Genomic DNA, 19,131 nt, shown 5'->3' with positions numbered 1-19,131 from the left:
AAAATTTTTCAAATTATTTTAAGTATGAAGTCTCTCTTTCTCCTCCTCTTTGCAGACTCTCTCTAGTGCCCTCTATGTGTGAAACTTAAAAGTAAGCAGCTGACAGGGCAGAAATGTGACCCACAGTCTTAGAAGCAGCATCACAAAGCAGAAAATAGAAGGGTTATGTTTGTAGGTGAGAGGAAATCATTTAATAACTAGCATGATCTTTCTAAAATCTATGAGGATTGCAGATGGGAGAACTAAGACACGAGCAGTACCATGCATTTGGATAATAATAAATTTCCAAAGTTCCAAAGACTTAAGCAACAAGAGGGATGACAGTATAAAGAAAACAAATACTTTAAGTCTGTTGTTACCTGTTTTAAATTATACATTAATTCTGGTGATCTTTTCATAGTCTTGGTAAGATTTTGGTAGGAACAAGTGTCAATATTAAATAAGAATAAAATTATTCATCAGGGCTGGTGGCTAAATGGTGGAGCATTTGCCCATTAAGTACAAAGCCCTAGGTTCAATCCCTAGACTATGTCCCCCCACCAAAAAAAAAAAAAAAAAAAAACACTGTTTTAGTCAGCTATTTCACTGCTGTGAATAAAAGATCTGACCAGAACAACTGTAGAGGACGAAAAATTTATTTGAGGGCTCACTGTTTCAGAGGTTTTAGTCCATAGAAGGCCAGCTCCATTCCTCAGGGCTCAAGGTGAGGCAGAACATCATGATATAAGAGTGTAGCAGAGGGAAACAGCTCACATGGTGATCAGAAAACAGAGAGAGAGGCTCCATCGCCAGATACAAAATATATACCCCAAAGCCAAGCCCCAGTTCCCACCTCCTCCCATTTCAGTTACCACTCAGTTAATCCCTATCAGGGGATTAAATCACTGATTGGGTTTAGATTCTTACAAGCCAATCATTTCTCCTTTGAATCTTCTTGCATTGTCACACATGCGAGCTTTTGGGGGACATCCAAACCATAACCACCACTTAAGACATAGTTAATTATTGGTGAAAGCTATGTTCTATAAATTTGCTATAAGCATTCACAAATCATAGGGAAAATATATACATAAAATGTGTATGAGTACATCTGGAGAGGCATACACACATACACACACAGCTCACATAAGTTATAACCTTAAATACTAAAAATGATTCATTCTAGTAGGTTCTTTCTTTTACAAAAGAGAAATGAAGTTCAGGAATGACATATGACTGACCTGAGGCCATCTCAATAATATATGCCAGAGTTGGGATTCAAACCTCATCCAACTGGCCCCAAGGCTAGAGGTTCTTGCTCTATACTACAAAATCCCAGAATATCTCCATCTACTGATGATCCTCTTTTGAGAATTGACACAACAAGGCAAAGTGTTAACTTGCTCAACTTTAGCCGGAAAAGTGCTGAGAATACTATGATTTGAATGTCCCTTCTAAAACTTATGTTTAAATTTAATTGCCATTAAGAAGTGGGACCTTTAGGAGGTAATTAAGCCATGAAAGTTCCATCCTCAAGAGTAGGCTGGGGTTGTGGCTCAGTGGTAGAGCACTTGCCTAGCATGTGTGAGACACTGGGTTTGATTCTCAGTACCACATAAAAAAATAAATAAAATAAAGGCATTGTGTCCATCTATAACTAATAAAAATATTTTTTTAAAGAAGAGTAGGATTGGCACCATTATAAAAGGCTGAGTTTACCCTTCTCTTACTCTCTTGTCCTTCCACCTTCTGGCAAGGGATAATATAAGTAGGCCCTCATTAGATGCCAGCCCCTTAATCTTAGACTTCTCAGCCTCCAGAATTATAAGAAAATTAACTTCTGTTCTTTAAATTATCCGGTCTATAGTATTCTGCTATAATAGCAAAAATGTACTAATACAGAAGATACAATTTTTTCATAGCTCTAATACAATGTAAGCACTGCTAAGTATAGAGGTTAGGAAATGTGCAAATACAGATTTTTGTAAATAATGAAGATCTTTCCAAATTTTTGCAAAATATTACATAAATTCTTTTTCTAGAAAGTATTTTCATGTCATTTCCTGAATTATGCAAAAGAAATATGCTTTACAGTCTCTTTATATTCCCAAACACTATTTTTAATTTTGATGTTCTGGTTATTTATTTAAAACATAAATCATTGGTTAGTCAAGATAAATCAATAACAAAATGATGTCAGTAATAATTTAACTTTGGCTAACTGCAGTTTCCAAAATACTTTACCAATTCTCAGATCACACAGTTTTCCCACTTATTTCCTACTTATTTCAGACTTACTGACTCAGCAATATGAATTTGCTGAAGAAGCACAATTAATAGATAACCTAAGAAATACATAGATTAGTGGAGCTGGGGTTGTAGCTCAGTGGTAGAGGCCTTGCCCAGCACATGTGAAGTACTGGGTTCAATTCTCAGCACCACATATAAATAAATAAACTAATTTAATAAAGGTCCATCAACAACTTAAAAAAATATTTTAAAAAAAGAAATATATAGATTACATAGTTGAAAAAGAAAAAAACTGAGAACATAAGAGACAGGAGATTTTTTTAATATTTAAAAATAAGACAAATATGTACCATTTTTAGAAATTAATTCAAGAAAAATCATGGTTTTTAAGTATAAGGAAACCAATTTCATTTATAATAGCATTGAAAAGAATGAAACACTTCTGAATTAATCAAAAAGATGAAAAACGAAATAAAAACAAAACACCGCTAAAAGAAATAAAATATAAAAAAGCATATCACATGTTGCTAAATTTTGCTAAAATTTCAATGACTACCAAAGCAACCTACAAACTGCATGCAAACGCTATTAAAATTCCAACATATTTTTGCAGAAAGCTATCCTAAAATTCATATGAAATCTCAAGTGTCAGCAAACAGTGAAAATAATCTTAAGAGCAAAACTCAAGGAATCACACTTCCTAATTTCAAAACTTACCATATAGTTGAAATAATCAAAACAATGTAGTACTGGCAATAAAGGCAGACATACAGAATGGAATAGAGAGCCTAAAAGAAATCCTGGCATATATGGTCATGATTTTGACAAGGGTGTGACCATCCACTGGGGAAAGGACACTGTTTTCAACAACTCATGCCAGGAAAACTGGTATCCACATGGAAAAGAATTAATATGGACTCTAATGTCACATACAAAATATAAGCCTAAACTTCAGACCTAAAACTATAAAACTCTTTGAGGAAAACATAAGGCATAAGCTCTGGGTTTGGAAATGACTTATTGGCTGTGACGCAGGCAACAAAAGAAAAAACAAAGTAGACTTCATTAAAATTTTTAATTTTTGTACAACAAAAGAAAATTAAAAATTTTGTACAGCAAAAGAAAATAACAATGTAAAAAAAGTAACCTATAGAATGAGACAAAATATTTGCAAATCAGATACCTGATAAGAATGAATATCTAGAATATAGAGAATTCCTCAAACTCAACAACAAAAAGACAACCCCTTTTGAAAACAGGCAAAGGACTTGAATATTTCTCCAAAGAAGATACACGAGTGGCCAATAAACATATGAAAAGATGTTAACCATCAGAAAAATGCAAGTCAAAACTATAACATATAATAAGAATGACTAATATCACCAAAAAAATAAAATAAAATAATAAGTGTTGGCAAGAATGTGAAGAAAATGGAATCGTTATGCACAGTTATTAAGAATGTGAGATGGGGGCTGGGGATGTGGCTCAAGCGGTAGCGCTCTCGCCTGGCATGCGTGTGGCCTGGGTTCAATCCTCAGCACCACATACAAACAAAGATAGTGTGCCAAAAACTAAAAAACAAATATTAAAAAATGCTCGCTCGCTCGCTCTCTCTAAAAAAAAAAAAAGCACAAAGCACTATGTAAAACATTACAGTAGTTCCTCAAAAAATTAAATAGATAAATATGTGATCCAACAATTCTATTTCTGGATATATGCCCTAAAGAATTGAAAGCAGGGTTTCAAAGCAGAGTTTCCATGTTAGATAGCTAAAATGTGGAATCAACCCATTGTAAACAAGTGAACAGATAAGCAAAATATGGCACATGTACATAATGGAATAGTACTCAGTCTTAAAAAAGAAGAAAATTCTAACATAAGCTTTAACCCAGATGAATCTTAAGGATATCATGCTAAGTGAAACAAGTAGTAACAAAATGATGATTACTATTTGATGATACTCATATGTGGTATTTCGAGTAATCAAAATCATAGAAAGTAGAACGGTGGTAGCCACGGATTAGAGGGAGGGAGGAACAGGACATTATTTTTCAATGGGAGTTTCAGATTTTCAAAATAAAAAGAACCATGGAGATGGATGGTGGTGATGATCATATAATATTATCACTGCTTTTAATACGAATGTAAAATACATTTAAAAAGAGTCCAGACAGCCAGGCGCAATGGCACACACCTGTGATCCCAGAAACTTGGGAGGCTGAGACAGGAGGATCATGAGTTCAAAGACAGCCTCAGCAACAGTGAGGCACTAAGCAACTCAGTGAGACCCTTCCTCTAAATAAAATACAAAACAGGACCAGGAATGTGGCTCAGTAGTCAAATGCCCCTGAGTTCAATCCTCGGTACAAAAAAAAAGAGTTCAGATAGTAATTATTCTGGGCTTAATCCACAGCACTGCAAGAAAAAAAAAAAAGTTTTTAAGATGGTAAGTTATATGTGTATTGTCACAACAAATAAATAGAAAAACTAACTTTTTAAAAAAAAAAGTTAATAAATTTGCCCAACTTTTCTGGAGTAATTTCACAGTAGGAATTGATAAATAATAATTTCTCCTGCCCTAATAGTTCTTTTGTAAGATTTTTTTTTCTTTAGTGGTAGTTGAACACAATGTCTTTATTTATTTATTTTTATGTGGTGCTAAGAATCAAACCCAGGACCTCACGCGTGCAAGGACTCTACCTCTGAGCCACAACCCTAGTCCCAGAAAAAAAAAAAAAAAATCTACATTTTTTTATTGGTGTATTGTAATCATACATAATAACTGGATTTCTTTCTAGGAGTTTATCCTAAAGAAATAATAAAATGTCACAGAACTATACCATAGACAAACATCTAATAAAGAATGAAGGCAATGCAAAGCAATAAGGAAAGGATGGTCCTTCACAGAAAATGGCATTGGGACAACTGGCTATCTACATAGAAAAATTAAAACTGGATCCCTATCTTACACTGTAAAAAAAAATCAACACCAATTTAATCACAGACCTAGCATAGATGTCAATACTATAAAGCTTTATACAGATACAGGAAAACATCTTCATACCCTTGGGTAGGACAGAATTTCTCAAGACAAAAAGCATTAATCAGGGCTGGGGCTGTAGCTCAGTGGCAAAGTGGTTGTCCAGCATGTGTGAGGCACTGGGTTCAATCCTTAGCACCACATAAAAAATAAATAAAATAAAGGCATTCTGTCCACCTACAACTACAAAAAAAAAAACTAAGTATTAATCATGTAGAAAAAGTTAACAAATTGGGCTGGGGCTGGTGCTCAGTGGCAGAGCACTTGCCTGGCATGTGTGAGGCACTGAGTTTGTCCTCAGCACCACATATTAAAAAAAATAAAAAGGTACATCAACAACTTTAAAAAAATTAAAAAAAGAAAAGAAAAAGTTAACAAATTGGACGTCAAAATATAAAATATCTATACCAAAAAAAAAAAAAAAAACCATACAGTGAGAGGACAAACCACAAGCAAAAGAAAATGTGCTCATCATACAAATAACAATGGATTAGTACGTAGAATTTATAGACTCCCATAAATCATTGAGAAAAAAAAGAGAACCCAAAAGACTTTAACAAGTACTTCAGATGAGATCGGGCCCGTTCAGGGTGGTATGGCCATAGACTTTAACAAGGACTTCAGAGAACAGGAAATCTAAATAGCCAATAAATGTAAAAAGGAGCTCAACTTCATTAGTAATCAGGAAGATATTACTTAACATACATCCAGGGTAGAGACTAGGAAAAAGAGGCAAGCAACTATAACAATTCTATTAAGATAATTTAAAGATCAAAAACTAAATGTGGTATGTTAGTTTCTTGACCGTTCTTTATGAAATTTTGGCAGGATATCCTGAAATAAACTGTATAATATTACATTGTCACTGAATGATAATAAGCCACAACACAGACCTTTACAATTTCACGAGACTTTAAAAAGCTCACACCTAGATATAAAATAGATATGCTTAAAGTGCAAAAGTAAAACAAGATATCTTGTTTTCTAGCATAGTTCTTCAAATTTGAGATGTAAAAAGACAATGTACAAAGAAGAATAAATTTATTAACTTTGTTTACCCTTCTGAAGTCATGATATTAAAGAAAAAAGGGAAAGAGGAAAGATTGGCTCAAATACTTTTCCTCCCCCCCCCCCAAAAAAAGCACTCTTATTAACTAGTATTTAAGCACTAATTTATAGGAAGTAGTGTGATCAGATAAACTGGAAAAGTTAACCATCTTATAAAATAATGACAAGAATAAGAAACGACTATTCTGTTTTTATTCTCTATATGTACACTCATTGATTTTATCCTTGCAAATAAAAACAAATGGCTAGTAAGAAACACAGGGATATAAAGCAACTATCTTGGTTTTGACATTTTTCTTTACATAACCTTGAGATAAGATTACCCACTTAAAAACTATTTTGTGGCTGGGCATGGTGGTGCATGCCTATAATCCCAGCAGCTCAGGAGGCTGAGGCAGGATGATTACAAGTTCAAAGTCAGCCTCAACAATATAGTGAAGCCCCAAGAAACTAGTGAGATCCTGTCTCAGAATAAAATTCAAAAAAAGGGCTAGGGATGTAGTTCAGTGGTTAAGCGCCCCTGGTTCAATCCCCGGTGGGGGAGGTGTCTTTTCAGTAGAGGGACAGGTACACTCATACAATCCCAGCAATGTGGGAGGTTGAGGCAAGAAGGATTAGAAGTACAAGATCAGCCTGGACAATTTAGCAAGACTCTTGTCTCAAAACATCAAATGTTAAAAAGCTGGAATATACTTCAGTGGTAAAGCATCCCAAAGAGAAAAAGGGGACGTGGAGAATACTACTTTTGAAAATGATTCATCATTAGGAAAGAAAAAGAAATTATTCACTGGGATTCAGAATAGTGTTTACCATTAAAATCTGTTCTGAAACTCCAAAACAATTCTTATTCTCAGTACAAAAAAGTAATATTTTTATTAAAAAGATCCAACATTTTCAGTAACAACAACAGCATCTTAAATTCAAAAAGCAGTATGCCTTGGCATAGAGACTCCACTGTGCCAAAATAAGAATGAATACTGGAAGCCAAGCATGGTGGCACACACCTCTAATCCCATTGACTTGGGAGGCTACGGCAGAAGGATCACAAGTCTGAGGCCAGTCTCAGCAAATTAGCAAGACCTTGTCTCAATATAAACTACATTTTTAAAAAGTGGGGCTGGTGACTTAGTAGTTAAGTGTCCCTGAGTTCAACTCTCAGTACCAAAATAAGATAATAAATAAATAATGAACTGCTTCTGTTACTAAACTGGGAAAAGATCTGGATAAACTTAAAATGGAGTTACAAAGAAAAAATGGAAATACAGTAACATTTCACTTATCTGTCAGCATATAAACAGTAACTCTTTAGTTAAAAACAGAAAGCTAACAATGTTTAAAGGTTTAAACTTCTGCTAAAAAAGTTTAAAAGTTTAAAAGCTGAAAATATACTATAAAATAATTCACTAAATAGCATTTCCAGCATCAGATTATTTAAAATTGTTCAGGAAAGATGAATCAGCACAATTATGTAAGTGAAAGAAACTAGAAGTATAAATAATTGAAAGAGGAAAAAAAACTCAAAAGGAAAAAGAGAAACAAGAAATGAATGGATAAATGGACGGGCAGACATGTAATAAAGCAAATACAACAAATATGAAAAACTATAGAATCTAGGCACTGGAAATGTATGTGCACAACTCTTTTAAACTTTCTGTAAGACTGAAATTTTCATGAAGAATGTTGAGAGAAAAATAAATAAGATAATTCAATAAGGTGAAGAAACTACAGAAATAATAATAGCTTTCCTACATTCAAACATTAATTGCAAAATCTAATGAAAGAAATATCCCATTCAAAATGGCAACTGAAAACTTAAAATATCAAGGCAAAATTTAACAATACAGAACTTACACACATACACACACACACACACACACACACACACACACTCTTACACACACACTAGAACTTTAAGAAAGAATAATTTTTAGTGAGGCTTTAGAGCAAGCACAATTAGTGTTTGTTCAATTTGTCATGAAACCTGGAAGTTCTTTTTTCTTTTTCCTTTTTTAGTTGTAGGTAGACACAATACTTTTATTTTATTTATTCATCTTTATGTGGTGCTGAGGATTGAACCCAGTGCCTCACACATACCAGGCAAGCACTCTACCACTGAGCCACAACTCCAGCCCCTGGAAGTTGTTTTTTAATAAATTCATTTTCTATTTTTTAAAACCTCTAGAAGTCAGAAAATGAGTTAAATAAATGAAATCAATCCACATAACAGAAAAAGGACTTGTGTTCTACAATTCATTAATAAAAAAAATATAATTTTTTTTAATGGGCAAAAGATGAACCCCACAAATACTGCACTCAACCAATGATGCTAAACTAGAGATGATTCTGCATTCCAGAAGACATCTGGCAAGATCTAGAGAAATTCTGGATTGTCACATGGTGCAGGGAGGGTGCTTCTGTCATCTAGCAAGTAGAGAATAAGAATGCTACTGAATATCCTACAATATACAGCTTAGGTCTCCACAAAAAAAGAATTCTCTGGTCCTAAATGTCCATAGCACCAAGATTTAAAGAAATCTGATGCTAAATAAGAAAAGTCACACATATAAGATCACATATTGGGTAGAGCATTTGCCTAGCATGCATGAGGTCCTGCATTTAGTCCCCAGTATGGTCAAAATATATATTGTATGTTTCCTTTGGTCTGATAACGCTAGAAAAGGCAAAATTTTACAGACAAAAAGCAAATCTGGTTGGTTGGTTGTCTTAGGCTGAGTACAAATAGGAACAGGGATTGACTACAAAATGTGTACAAGGAAACTTCTTGGAGGTGACTGAAGGTTCTGAAACTTGAGTATATTATACTATACTAATTTACTAAAATACACTAATTTATTAAAACTCATAAAATGGGTGAATTCTGTAGTTTATAAATTATATGTCAATAAAGCTACTTGAACCCAGGGCCTCATTACATGCTTTTGCAAGCAAGCATTCTACCACTAAGCTACACTCCCTGCCCTTTTTATGTTTATTATTTTTTTTAATTTTGACACAGGGTCTAAGTTACCCGAAGCTTGTCTCAAATTGAGATCCTCCTCCTCCTCCTCAGCCTCCCAAGTTGCTGGGATTATAGGCTTGGGCCACTATACCCAGCTCAATAAAGCCACTTTTTAAAATGGGCAAATGATCACATCGGTTACACATCCACATTTTTACATAATACCATAATAGTAACTGTTGTATTATTCTGCAATCTTTGTAATGTTTTGAATAACCAATAAAAAAAAATAAAATAAAATAAAATGGGCAAATGACTCAATAAGAAATTTCACAAATATTAGAGACACTCAATTTCATGGGTCATCAGGAAATGTAAATAAAACCAACCACTCACCCTCAACATAATGGCTAATGTAAAATATTCAGTATAATATTAATATCAAATGTGAGTGAGGACATTAGGGTAACTGGGAAAAATATGTTTTGAACATGTCCCCCAAATTTCATGTTTTAGAAACTTAATCTCCAAATTCATATATTAATGGTATTTGAAGTTGGAACTTTGAAAGGTAACTGGATCATGAGGGCAAAGCCCTCCACTAATCCATTTATAGATTAAGACTTATTGAAAGAGTGGCTTTCTTATAAAAGCAAATTCTCCCTGGCATGCTTGATGTCTCACCATGTGATAATCCCTCATCATACTATGATGCAACAAGAAGGCCCTCATCAGATATTGAGCAGATGTTGGCATTATGCTCTTAGATGATTCAGCTTCCAGAACCATAAACCAACAAAAACTTCCATTCTTTATAAGTTATCCAAGTCTATGGTATAGTTAGAGCAATAGAAAATGGATGAAAATACTCCCATATCCTACTGAAGGGAACACAAGCTGGTATAACCACTTTGGGAGACAGGCAGTGTCTTCTAAAGTTGAAATACATAAACTGTATAACCTAGAAAATCCTTTTCCAGGTGTATATCCAACAGAAATGAATGCATATATGCACCAAAAAAAAGAGTGAGAATATTAACGAGTCTTTCCCTCTTTTCTTCTCCCAGCACTGGATAATAAACACAAGGGCACTTTACTACTGAGCTACATCCCTGATCCCCTTTTTTTAATTTGAGACAAGAGTCTCATTAAATTGCTAAGGCTAGCCTCCCACTTGAATTCTCCTGCTTTAGCCTCCTGAGTCACTGGGATTACAGGTATGTACTAAGTGTCCAGCTATATTATTTTTAATACACAAAAATTAAAAAACATGCCTACCAACAGAAGAATACTACAGAATGAGGACAACCATCAAATGACTACTACATCCAACAAAATGGATGCATCTCTCTAATACAAAAGAGCTTAACTCAAAAGAACACAGGTATGATTACATTTATATCAAGCCCAATAAGAATCACAATGGTCTATGTAAGAGAGAACAGCAGTTTTGACTAGTATAGTGACAGTGAAACAAGAAAGGAGGAAAAATTAATTCTAGATTTAGATTCAGAGTTTGATTGCATTTGGTGTGTAAGGCAGTAGGAGGTATTAAAAATGATCACTGGTCTCTACCTATGCAGGTGGTAGATGGAGATGGTACTCCCTAAATGGGAATACAGGAACAAACTGGGGGCTGACCCCATGAATTGAATTAGTTCATGTTCTAGACTTGTTTAAGGTATTTATGAGACAACCAAGTGGAAATTTCTAATTGACAGCTGGATATGCAAATCTATAGTTCAAAAGGAGGTCTTTGGGTAGAGACATAAATTATAGTTCAATGGTAATTAAAGCTATGGGAAAAGATGGGTTCTCATAAGAAAAAAAAAAAAAAAGCCCTATAGAATACCAACACTTAAGAAAGAAGAGAAGCTAACAAAGGAGTCTGACTAGACAGAGAAGTTGAAGGAAAATCAAGAGTACAGAGCCCTAAATGTAAAAAGATGAGCTTTTTAAAGGAAAAAAAAAAAAAACAGCCAAGTGTCTCAAACTTTCCTAAGAGACCAAGTAAGACAGTAAGTACTGATTGAATTTGGAAACATGGAGAATCTAAAACAATGGTGAGAGCTTTTAACTGGGGGCTGGGAGGGGCAGAAATTGTCAAATAAATAATACAGGAAAATGTCACAGAACTAAAGGACTAAATTTTTGAGCTTAAAGGACTTACAAAGAAACCAGCAAATTAAAAAGGGGTGAGGGGAGATGTACATTAAATCATATCACCACAAACAGGGAATAAAAGAAAAAAGTTAAAAGCCATCAAGAGAAAAAGATCACAAAGAATCAGGAAACAAAATGGCATCATATTTTCAATAGCAACACTGGAAGCAAAAAGGCAAAGAATGGAACAAAGTCTTAAAAATTCTAAAAAAAGCGTATTTTTGAACTAGAATTTTATATATCGAGTATGGCATTATAATAAAAACATATTCAGATAGGCAAGACCTTTAAAAGTGCACTTTTCATGGATCCTTTCTAAGCTACTAAAGGTTGCACACAATAAAAACAAGAAGGAAACTCTAATAGGAAAAACAAAGATATGAGGCTGGGGTTGTGGCTCAGCGGCAGAGCACTTGCCTCACATATGTGAGGCTCTGGGTTTGATCCCCAGCACCACATAAAAAATAAATAAACAAAATAAAAGTATTTAAAAAACAAACAAAGATACCCTTGATGTAGTTTGTGATCCCTAGATTTCCAGGGGAAAAAAATTATGACCTATTATTGAGAAAGACTAAAAAGACCTAAATACTGACAAAACATATGCACAGATGAGAAGATTCAGTATCACAGAAATATTAGTTTTCCCAAATTTGATTTATAAATTCAATAAAATACTTCCAAAAAAAAAAAAAAAGAGAGGACACTATATGGAACTTCACCAAGCTAAATCTAAAATGTACAATGAAGTTTGCTAAGACCCAAGAATATACTACACACTATTGAAGAATAAAAACAAGAAGTCGTCTTACTATAGCAAGAGATTTACTTTAATGCTTTCCTAATTAAGATAGTTAGATACTGGTACAGGAATACACAAATAGTTTGACAAAGAGAATAAAAATTGCAAGAACAGACAAATGTTACAGCAGAGTAGTAAGGAGAAACCCCACCCCATCCCCACTCATTAATTCTGGGACAATTGGGTGTGCATATGGGATAAAAAATAAAATTGGACCCCTAACCTACACCATAAACAAAAATGTATTCTAGGTGAACAGTAGACCTACCTGATAAAGGCAAAATCAAAAAGCTTTTTGAACCAAAGGCCAAATGTTCTCTCTCTCTCTCTCTCTCTCTCTCTCTCTTTCTCTCTCTCTCTCTCTCTCTCTCTCTCTCTCTCTCTCGTAGATGCTAACATACAATAATGTGGGGGAAGGGAAGAATAGAAGCTCACTGGATTAGACAAAGGGAAATGAAGAGAAAGGAGGGGGAATGGGAATAGAAAAGACAATAGAATGTCAGACATAACTTTCCTATGTTCATATATGAATACACGACCACTGTAACTCCACATCATGTACAACAACAAGAATGGGAAGTTATAGTCCATGTATGTATAACACATCAAAATATACTCTACTATCATATATACCTAAAAAGAACAAATTAAATAAAAAGCTTTCTTTTTTTAGGGCTGGAGGTACCAGGGATTGAACTCAGGGGCACTGAGCCACACCCCTAGCCTTATTTCGTGTTTTATTTAGAGACAGGGTCTCACTGAATTGCTTAGTGCCTCACTTTTGCTAAGGCTGGCTTTGAACTCTCATTCGCCTGCCTCAGCCTTCCCAACTACTAGGATTACAGGCTTGCGCCACCAAGCCCGGCTTAAATAAAAAGCTTTTTAAAGGTGAACCAGGAAATTATCTTCATGAACTTGGGTTAGGAAACAATGCCTTAAATGTAACATAAAAACCACTGGCTATAAAGAAAAAAATTGATAAACAGAACTACATTAAAATCAAGAATTCTATTAAAAGGAAGACACTATAATGAAAATGAGAACAAGTTACAGAATGAGAATATATTTGCAATAACAATAACCAGCAAGTGGTCAAAACTCAAAATATACATATCCGTGTGTGTATGTATACACAAAAATAAACAAAAAAAGGTTATCAATAGAAAAATGAACAAAAAAAGAACACAAAAGAATCTCAAGTTACCAATAAACATACAAAAAGAATTACATATTCGTTATCAGAGAAAGGTAAATAAAACACATCATCAGATTGTCACAACTAAAAATTCCGACAATACCAAACATTGGTGAGAATGCAAAGCAAGGACATTCTCATACACTACCAGAGGGAAGTAAACTTGTATAATTAGTTTGGCATCATCTAGTAAAATTAAAGCTACACTGCTCTATAAACCCAACAATTCCACTCTTAGATTATGCCTTAGTGAAGCTCAAGCATTACATGCACCATTGTGTGTAATAGCCAAAAACTGAAAACAACTAATATGCCCATTAACAGTATAATGATAAATAACTGATGATATAATCACATAATGGGATACTATGCAACAATGAAAAGGAACTAACCATAGCTTTAAGTGATAATAAAGATGAATGTAACAAATGTAATACTGATTTTGAAAGAGACAAGACACAACCAAATACACTTAATATGATCCCATTCTTACAAAGTTCAAGTGCATACAAAACTAAATTTATAATATTCAGGGGTAGACACCTAGGTAGTAAGCAATAAAGGAAAGCAAACAAATGAATAACTTAAAGATAGGATAGTGGTTTCCTTTAGGGAGAAGGGATCAGATTCAGAAAGGAGGCAGGAGGGAATCTGGGGTGTTAGCAGAATCCCTTGACCCTAATGTCATTAATATAAAATCACAAAATTATTTGCTAAATGTACAAATGTTTCTATACTTTTCAATACAAAGATTAAATGTTTCAGCCAGGTGCAGTGGCACACTCCTGTAATCCCAGCAGCTTGAGAGGCTGATGCAGGAGGATGGCAAGTTTAAGGCCACCCTCAACAACTTAGTGAGGCTCTATCTCAAATAAAAAATAAAAACGTCTGTGGATGTGGCTCGGTGGTAAAGAACCTCTAGGTTTAATCCCTGGTACAAAAAATTAATTAATTAATTAACTAAATAAATAAATAAATAAATAAATGTTTCGCTAGTTTTTAAAGGCACACACCTATCGTTTGTCAAAAAGAATCATCCAGCACACAACCACATGTCAGCTTCAATTGGTTTCACATATAAAACAGCTTTCTAGAACTGTAATTCAGTAAACAATTTTGTTATTTCTTTTTTTCCTGTTTAATAAAACAAAAATCCAAAGAGAAAGTATTGTAAAGAATATTATATACCTTCATTTTATATCAATAACATCTTAATAAGAGAAAATAGCCAGGTGTAACAACCCACACCTATAATCCCAGCGGCTCAGGAGACTGAAGCAGGAGGATAACAAGTTCAAAGCCAGCCTCAGCAACTTACTGAGGCTCTAAGCAACTCTCTAAATAAAATATTAAAAAGGGTCAGGGATGTGGCTCCGTGGTTAAGCACCTTTGGGTTCAATCCCCGATACCAGAGAAAAAATATATTTAAAATAGTGAAGATTTTTCAGGACAGGAAATAACTTTTTTAGAGTTATACAAAGCTTGATATAGCTAAACTAACTATATGATGGAAAGATCATTCAGATAAACTAAACACACAACGATTTCCAAGTTACAATTTAATATTTGTTAACAGTTACCATTTCCATAAGCAAATAATAGCTAGATCAGGTTTAGAAATCATTTTCTACTGCACTTTACTACATAAAATATTAAGGCTTGAAAATTTACAATTTCTCTCATATAAATTTACAATTTCTGGAAATCTTGAAAAACAAAACTTTTAGGAAAAAAGGGCCAAAAAGGTCTGATAAGTTTAAATTTAAAATTTTTCTTTAAAAAAAAAAAAAAAAAAAGAATATCCTGGCTCCTCAAAAACAGAGTAGTGAAATAAAAAAAAAAAAAAAAAAAATTGCAAAGTATTTGAAGTATTGTACTAAAACATAATCAAGTCCACAGAAATTACCCTGGCCACAGTTTTATAGTTTTAGCTGCAAGGATTAAGTCACTAATTTTTCAGAAATTTTTCAACTTATGTCTCACTATAAGAGATATTAACTTTGCTGAAAGTCACTACACCTGAAACAACACAATCTGCGTATACCATGGGAAACCAAGAAAATGGCTTATAGTCTTCTTAGTCTATTTTTCTACCCTATCCAGGTATTTTGATTCTTTGAGTTCTAAATGTAGTAACAGTAATTTGTATCATTTACTGAACCCTTTCCTCTAATCCTCACATATTGAGTAGGCCTTACTGATGAGGAAAGTCAGGTACAGAATAAGTAATTTGCCCAAGGTCATATAGACTACTACTCAGAAAGGGAGTCGAGAAATATTCCCCTTCAGAGTCCGTGCTCTTAATACTATACTGTTTATATTCAATAAAACATACTTTACACCATGAAAACTGCCTATGATCACCTAGCACCTTCTCTACAAGATTCCAGATGTCTTGAAGGTTTATTTCTGTCTTTCCTAGTTAACTGCATACTCACAGAATCTTAATAGAAGGGATCTTAAAAAAACACTTAGGAAAATCTTTGATTTTACAGCTAAGATTATGAAGTCTAGAGAAGTTAAATGCTTTGTCCAAGACCACAAAGCTGGCTTGGGACCACCAGCACCAAAACATTACTCTTAACTACCAGAAATAACCTTCCCACCACACTAGAAGTCCTTCCTTCCTATCATGCATATTATACCCTAAGCTCTTGCTATTACCATACTCTACCTCCATACAAACACTGAAGTTCACTTTGCCAGCTTTCAATAGCATTCACATATAAGTTACATATTCTTTCATTTCAACAAACACAAAGTGAAAAGCATGTGCTAAGGCAATAGCTGGACCCAAATGTATAACTTTGGCCCCTAATTTTATTATAGAAACCTGAACATATTAACTATGTAACAAGTGCTATAGTAGTCATGTTTTGAAAGCATACAGAAAGGAGTGAATATTCAGGCTGGGTAAAGAGTGAAGACTGAGGTTCTAACAAAATGTATTCAAGACATGGCAAAGCAGAAGTCTAATAGTGTTTAGCAATAAGGAAAAGGCTATCTATCACTTTTACCTATAGGTAATAAAGTTAAAAAAAAAACAACAACACTACAAATGACTGTGACTGTGAACAATTTCTTACTATCAGTATACTCACCCATGAAATGTGGACACTACTACTAACCTGCCTACTTTCCAGGATTTGTATGGGGGCCAAATTATGTGAAACAGTTTAAAAACTGCAAAGTTCTATAAGTTATTTACTGTTTTCATTTCTAGGCAACCCGGTGGGTTCTTCCCCTAAACTGTGTCTCATAAAAACCTCACCCTTCAGGATGAAAATATTCCTATGACATCATTCATATGCTCCTTAGGAGAGTGTAAACAGTTCACATTAATGCCTTCAGGTTGAAATGCCAAACCCCTCCACTGAAATAAATAAACACACATATGTAGAGTGTTGTTTTTTTTTTAACTTCTCAAGTGCTGGTATAGACTTCTAGTCAATGCTTATTATATTTAAAAACTAGTACCAGATGCAAATTTAATCTGGAAATTTTTTACCAGAAAATTCATTCCATTTTATAGTATGTGTCCAAGCAGCTAACTCAAGAACTGACTGCAAGTGGCAATCACTTTGTTCTGATCCTAAGAGACGGGTTATGTTTTAGCAATGGATACTATCAAATATATGCCCTGGTCTCCAAAAAAGAAACCGTTTTAGTACAGCACGCATGCACGTGCAGTTGTTACACAAACATACACTGAAAGGTGTAATGAGTTTCCGATTTTAAAATATTTGAGGGCCACAACCCGACCCCTCCCATAAATTAAAGAACATTAATCTCAAGTTTGACAGAGTAGACTGAACAACCCTGCAACCTCAGCAATCACTCTAAACTACATTCAAGCCCCATTGTGTTCAGACCAACTGTTTAAGCTACTGCTTGGATGATAAGCTAAATAAAGTTCCAACGCAAATTACAAAGCCAAAGGACGGGGCAAGAGACAGGAAAGGGACTGGGAGAGCGAGAAGTCCTCGCGCCACTCGGGGCTAGTGGCAGTTTCATCTCCCAAGTGCAACTTCCCGTTTTCTCCCTCTTACCTTGTACACTTTCCCAAAGGCTCCGTCGCCCAGTTCTCCTATAATTTCCCAAAACTCCTCGGGGTTCAGGTCCCTCTTCACATGTTCGTACTGCTTCTTCTTCTTCTCGCTCCCCAACTTGAAGATCTTACGGAAATTGAAGAAGGACATTTTTCCTCCGAACAGAGTTCCTTGCACTTAAGGACTAGAAACAACAATAAAAGGCAAAGTTTCTCCTCCCAGCTCTCCCGCGCGAGCCCGGCGGGCGGCGGCGGGCGCGGGGTCTCTGGCTGCTGGGGCCGGGCGGTCCCAAGAAGGCGGGGCGGGACTCAGCTCCGGCCCGCCGTGGGGGGGCGCGGGCAGGCGGCCGCTCCGGAGAGCCCGGCCGCGAGCCGCGCGGGTCGTCGCCTCACCCCCGCCGGCCCTCGGGGGCTGCACCTGCCCGAACGCTCGTCCCACCGCCCTGGCCCGACGGGTCCGAGCGGCCCGGTCGCCCGCGGTCGCCGAGACTGAGGCCCGTGTCACGGCGAGTCTCAAGGGGCGGCGGCCACCCCGGGCCAGGGAAGCGGCCGGCGCCTCCGAGAGTGGCCGTCGACAAGCCGAGCTCTCCCGCCCAGGGTCAGAGTCTCCTCCACAGCGGTCTGCTCCTGCGACGCGAGGCCCGCGCGTCCCCTCAGCTCTGGGGCACAGCCGCCGCCTCGCTCTCTCTGGAGCCCACACAGCCTCGTCCTGGAGCGCGCGCGGACGCCGACGCCGACTCCGCAGCGCGCCCGCGCGCTCCCGGCCGCGCGCGCTCGTGAGGGGGGGGGCGTCCCCTCTGGCCCCGCGCACGCGCGTTAGGTCCCACTGGCTTGCGGCCCCAGCGGCTTACAGGCTCCCGGCACTTGGTTGGTGGTGGGTGCTTAAGCTCTTCAGTCCCCGACCCTGGTTCCCGGCCAAGCCTCAAATGCAAGTCAGTCCCGGCTTTAGTGGAGCAGCCCCTGAGAGCATGACCCGGTTGATTGTGCTATAGTTTGTTGCCTCCATTCAGGATCTGGGGGAAGCGGTAAAGCGAAAAAGCTAAGCTGTCCAGGTTGGGCCCAAAAGTTGACTTTTTAACTCTTTATGTCGCAAAATACTGTGAGAGGAGCAGACACGTGGTGGCTGGAGCCAGGGGTCTGTAACCTTGGGCAGGTAACCTCTACAAGCCTGTTTCCTCATTGTGAAGTGAAGATCCTAATAGTCCCTACCTTCAGGTTGCGGTGAGGGAACCCATGGTGCCTGCACCAGCAAAAGCTTCGTTCTTACTGTTGTTTCAGTGTGCAAGTAAGACAGACAAAAACTGTTTAGCGCAATTCGAGAGTGATGACAGCGACACTCCCTTGAAGGTGTCCTAACCTCTCAGCCACCTCCACAGCCATAAACCTGGTTCTGCCTTTGGTGACTCCATCTGAACCAAGGCCCTTGCTTCCTGATCTGCTGGGGTTGTGTGGGCGTTGACTGGAACCCGTCAGATGGTGACCTACGGTTTCCCTCCTCCACCTGATGAGAGCTCTTTCAGGGCCGGGGCCAGTCATTCATCATAGTATCAAGTACCTGGCAATATTCCTGGCATGGAATAGGAAGGCAAACCTGATGAATGAAGACTGGAGTTAACTGAAGCAAGGC

The 19,131-nt window shown here is 36.7% G+C and overlaps 1 protein-coding gene across 1 annotated transcript in view; it reads right to left on the bottom strand.

The window, feature by feature from the left end:
- Slk (STE20 like kinase) overlaps positions 1-18,225 on the bottom strand; it is a 56,066-nt gene extending 37,841 nt beyond the window's left edge. The window contains exon 1 of the mRNA XM_076834404.1: positions 17,506-18,225. Coding sequence (XP_076690519.1) covers positions 17,506-17,655 — 150 coding nt within the window. The 5' untranslated portion in view covers positions 17,656-18,225. The remainder of the gene's footprint in view (positions 1-17,505) is intronic.
- Between the last annotated feature and the right edge of the window lie 906 nt (positions 18,226-19,131).

Source organism: Callospermophilus lateralis, chromosome 15, assembly GCF_048772815.1.
Source record: "Callospermophilus lateralis isolate mCalLat2 chromosome 15, mCalLat2.hap1, whole genome shotgun sequence".
NCBI lineage: Eukaryota > Metazoa > Chordata > Mammalia > Rodentia > Sciuridae > Callospermophilus > Callospermophilus lateralis.
This window is presented reverse-complemented; position numbering and strand designations above follow the sequence as displayed.